General features: G+C 39.2%; 1 protein-coding gene across 1 annotated transcript; it reads right to left on the bottom strand.

Annotated features, from left to right (window-relative positions):
• Positions 1-1,662: 1,662 nt before the first annotated feature.
• B3GALNT1 (beta-1,3-N-acetylgalactosaminyltransferase 1 (globoside blood group)) lies at positions 1,663-4,577 on the bottom strand. Its single transcript, XM_019503035.1, is given in 9 exon segments — positions 1,663-1,688; positions 3,762-3,783; positions 3,785-3,899; positions 3,931-4,017; positions 4,019-4,120; positions 4,122-4,239; positions 4,242-4,321; positions 4,323-4,513; positions 4,515-4,577. Coding segments are annotated over 9 exon segments (804 nt in total).
• Positions 4,578-5,315: the final 738 nt, after the last annotated feature.

Raw genomic sequence — 5,315 nt, 5'->3', positions numbered from 1 at the left:
GAAAAAACGCTTTTCAAATCTCTCCTTCCTCTTTTCAGAATTTCTGCTTTAGGGGGGAAATTTAGACCTTACTGTTTCTTTAAGGAACCAAAACTGCAGTTTTTACTTATTCATCCTGTTGAATTGAGTAAGAAATTTGGATGGCAGCACTTGGTTCCAAGTCCGCAGCGTTGGCGTTTATATTTATGCCATATACAATAAACTGTCCCATGTATGCATGAGGAATTCAAGGTCATCTTGTTTGGTTTACCCTCAGTTTCTAGATTGAGGGTGGCTAAAAAAAGAGTACATTATGTACATTATGTACAGAAACTTCTTTAAAACATAATAAAGTTCATTTTAAATGGTTCAAACTTTTAAAAAGTGGTTGAGTATACAAAAATAGGGCAAGACAGACAATTTGTTGTAAATACTGTACATTCTTTTTGCTGCTTGTATTGGACTAATATCAGATGTAAAGCAATTTACAGGCAAAGAATATAGTCAGTGATTTTTGTTTGTTAGAAGATAATTCTGCAGTGCATCTAGTCAGTCTAGGAACATTTCTGTAATCAGCTAATCACAGCAGAAACATCTGAACACATCAGCCAAAAAACACTTCTGGAAAAATATACAGGTGAGAATACCAGTCTTTACTTTTACGCACTGCTTCCTACGCAGCAGCACAGACTTCAAAACATAGCCGTGTTGGTCTAAGCACACAAGCAGACAAGGTTCTTTGGGTAAATGTGATATCTTTTGTTAGACCAACTGAATAGTTGGAAAAAATGTTCTCAGGCTTGTAAAGAGCAATTTTTCCAACTGTTTAGTTGATCTAATGAAAGAATCAATTTAAGGCATTTTTGTCTTGATGCCATGTTCTTCTGAATGAATGTGGTACAGTGACCCATGTAGCCTTGAAGGAACTTTGTTTTATCTCAGTCATGTTCTTAATGAAGGTTATATGAAAAAAAAAAAAATTAGTCCAGTATTTACACTTACTTCTTATCAAGGCAGCCTAAGCAGACATTCAAGTAGTTTGGACCCAAATTATGACCTATATTGACATTCTAATTATGTGACAGTATAAATTCATGATATTTTTGTAATGGTCAACATTTCTGCTGAAGTTATATAGTAACTTTATAATCCACTTAGTGCTGAGGCGTAAGTTAAAATCCAGATCCAAATTACAATTTGGAGATGGGTGAAAAGCAGGAAAAATGTTTAAAATTATTATGTCGGTTTTTTTACATAACTGGTCATGTCACTTTTCATTCCACTTTCAAGTGAGACAAACTGTGTAAAGTCTATTGTGAAGGCAAAACTCCTGTGATCAGTGTTTCTCAACCTACCCATGTCAAATTCCACAAGTCCCTTGCTTGAAGAAGTTAGATTACATTGCCTGGGTCCAGTTCTCTTACTGTCACACGTATCCTATTTTCTCAGCTGCAGCAATGTCCCTCTTTATATTCAAGTTTTGTGAAGATGTTCAAGCATTTTAAGAAAGCAGTAGTAACCACAGCCAAACCACTGTCCTTCCAGTGTTCATGTGGCAGTTACTGACTACTGTTGAGTAAAAAAGATTCCTATAATGGTAGGTTGTAAATAAAAAGCACTTTTGGGAAGAGAGAATTACAGATGCCTTCCCAATCATAGAACAAGCTGATATCTGCAAGCTCATCAGGTCTCTCCGGATAGTTCACTATCTGCTCAGAGTAATAAAAACAAAAAAAAAATTTTAAAAACCCTGGAATCACACAAACTGATCCTAAAAGTTTATGAATGGTTGCATTTTAATAGCTATTTCTAGGATTGCAATAGCACTCCCTACCTTATTAAAATAATTTCTCTTTAGAATTTTATTAAAGGAAGCTAATTTAAAACGCAGACTTTTAGCACAAGTTCTTTCTGATATTGGACTCAGTAACTGGTGGTTGTTTACATAAATTTCTCCCCTAAGTTTTTACTTCTACAATTAACATGTCCTAAGATTCTCTCATTAAGCCATGTACAGTTATTCAGAGATATCAATATACAACACTGACCATAATTCACAATACAAGAACATGGTGAAACCTCATTCTTGATAGTAGCAGAGGTTTCTGTACCTATTCTACATTTGTCTCTAAGAGACGATTTGAAAGACAGCCAAATGTAAATATTTCATAACATATTAGCTATAGTGCAACTAAAGTAAAGTGGCAGTGCTCTGTCATTCTAGGTGTACAGTATGTAAACTATGGTATCTTCAGTATGTAGTAACGTGTCAAGAATAATAAATGTGTTAATGCAGATTCTGTATTGTTGTCTACCAGAAGTGTAAACTACTGAAAACCTGGCCTTGCTGATACAAGACAAAAATAAAGTAAAACTGCCCGTCTTTATATTACAGAATTGCTTTTGTTTTCTTTTGTTAAGATTCTTCTTTGGAAGTGTCATTTGTAATTTTTTTATTTTGAATTATAAAACAAATTAATCATTCTAGAAATGGAATCCAACATCTGCATTTCTGCCAGCAATTTAAGCTGGTCAGCTTTGAAGCCACTTTTGTTGCTTATTTTCCCAGCATGGATGCTGAGGCTGCATCCAGACGAGCGCAAACATTTGTTTCCCCAGGGACAAGCAGCAGCAGCACACCTTGTCTTACTGCTGTTCATCCCCAGGGAATGCCCATACCATGCGGGCTCCAGCTCGTGGCAGGTTACCCCCCGTGTGGTTGGAGAGCCTGGGGCTGGCAACTGTGCTGGCCCCAGTAGCCTTACCTGGGGTCCTGGGAGCCTCTGGGAGCTGCAGCCACAGCTCTCCTGCAGCTGGGAGCATGGCTCCAGCTGGCCAAGCTCTAGTTTTGGGTGAGGTGCTGCCACTACGTACACCACCCTGCTTTTTTTTGGTGTGGGTTTTTTTGACCCTGGGATCTCCGGTGACATCCCTGTGTCAAAAAAAACCCACACCTGGTGCTGCAAGGTAGCAGTGCAGGGAACACCTACATGTGTCATGTATGGCACTGCAGACTGATTTGGGTGCCACATACCACACATCCGCACCCATCTGGACGCGGCCTGACAGGTGAAAGGATTTTTCTGCATTACAAATATAAAGTAACTTCACTGAGTGAACTGAAGAGACGCTAGATCTACTCCAGTGCAATTGAGGTTTGAGTCTAACTTTCTGTTGAAGAGTCATAATGCCTGACTCCTAAACAGCACTCCTGTTTTCAGAAATGCAGGTCAAAAGGAGTTATTAGGGCTGAATGGATTAAACTAAAAAAGCAGCTTTAAATTTAGTATGTGCAGAAGATGAGATCTATCTCCTGAAGTGGGCTGACTACTTGTTGAAAAGAGAAACAGACTGTAGTTGGGTCTAGGGTCTAACTTTGTCCAAAGTTTTCACGGTCACTTTTTCAGGAAGGGGCAATGGCTGCTTCTTGGGGTACCATAAAACCTAAGAGGGAAAATTTCTAGGGAGGAAGCAGCAGGTGCTAATTGCAGCCCACTGTTGTGAGATGGGTAGAGCTGGGAGAAGATTGCTTGCAACATTATCTCCACAGTTCGGTTATCTTTCCTCAGACAATTGCCATTTCACAGTTTTGCAAACCTCATCTTCAATACTTTCTACAATGTCATTCAGATCAATGGGGAGGCACCAGATTTAGAGAGAATATTACAAGCTAACATAGGATCAATGACAGGTAAGTGAAGTGTTGGTCAGTAACTGTTGCCAAAACATGCTCATTTCACTTGAAGATACACTGTGCACTGCAATCAGGTGTCTATACTTACAGATGTAAAAATTAATTTTGTATTAAAAAAAAGAGTTGTATGCCATCAGGAATATGGACATGAACTTTTAATATATTTAAGCAAATGCCAACATAACCATCTTCAAACTTTACGGGTTTGACATGACCCATCATTTTTTTTTTTTTTTTTTTTTTTTTTTTTTTTTTTTATAACCTGACCTAGCTTCTTCTATAATATGTAGCCAAGTTCACTACAGTAAGGGGGATATGCCTTAAATAGATACTCATCATGAGAGATGAGTTAGTTATAGTTTTCTGTAAAGCCATCTGTAGGAAAAGTTATCAATTTGAAGATAACCAGTGAAAAAGTCATCTGAGGAATGTAGTTTTAGAAGAGACTACTAAGTTGCCAGTGTTGATGAAGACATCAAGAGCCACCTTTATGAGCAATCTAGTGTTCGGACAAAATTCAGATACCCATCTAAGTGCCATGATTGTTTTCAAGGTAAGGTTATGTCCATAAAATACTGACAGATTATGTCACTACAGAGAATGCTTTCATCTTCTACTGATATTGCTGCTGACCTGTCTGTCTTCTCTTTCTTGGTCTATTAAGAACAGTAATAGAACCTGCCGTCACCACCAGGATTTTTAAACCCTCTGTGTTATTCTACTGGCTTGCCTTTCTCCCATCTGCATAGGCCTTGGAGGTACCAAAATAATAAAAAATACATTTTTATTTTTATATTTCAAACTCTCCTGCAATGTGAAGAGAAAGTTCTGTTTTACAAAATGATTCATATTCATAGAAATACATAAATTTTGTGTGTTCCTTCCCAGCACTGGAAGGAAGCATCATCACATACCATGTCACTAGTATGACAGAGTGACAGTACCAAAAAACCTCCATTTTAAGTATTTCATAGACATATTAATCAGAAGCAATTGCAAGATAAATGAATCTGCAACAGAGCTTCAAGGACTTTACAAGTCCTGAGTTGCAAGCTTTGGGAACCAACTTCCTGCTGGAAGAAATACAGATAGAAAAAGCAATAAGTTAAGAATTCAGGTTTTTTGTGTATGTCCTTGTCTGTCTCCCAAGGTAGACAAAAACATAGCACAATATCATGATGTTAAAAGGAAAAAAGTCATACTCATGTGGCTACCTCTGTTATACCCGAGTAAGTGAGTATCTTGAACACCACGAGCACGTCCAGACAAGCCCGCACTTGCTTCTTGCAGCGTCTCAAACCCCTTTGAGACGCTACAAGAGGCACGTGCAGGAACAAGAAAATGTTCCCAGCGCTGCAAATTTGCAGCATGGGGGCAAAATTATACCCCTGAACATCCAGGGTCAAAAAAACCCACACAGAAAAAAAGCAGGGCAACCGGAAGCTGGGTTCTCCATAGAGACGCTCCATAGAGATGCCCATAAAGGCAGGCAGCATGCCAGCAGCACGGAGCTGGACCCAGGCTTCACTGCTAGTAAGTAAGGGTTAGGGGCTGGAAAAGGGGGGAGGGACCGTGGGGGGGAACACCCGCTGGCTCTGCCCACCCAGCCCCACCCCCTGCCTGCTCCCTGAGCCCCCCCCAA

The sequence above is a fragment of the Gavialis gangeticus genome, unplaced genomic scaffold, assembly GCF_001723915.1.
Source record: "Gavialis gangeticus isolate Ggan-Ray unplaced genomic scaffold, GavGan_comp1, whole genome shotgun sequence".
Classification (NCBI taxonomy): Eukaryota; Metazoa; Chordata; order Crocodylia; family Gavialidae; genus Gavialis; species Gavialis gangeticus.
Note: the sequence above shows the minus strand (reverse complement) of the source record. Positions and strands in the feature narration are given on the sequence as shown.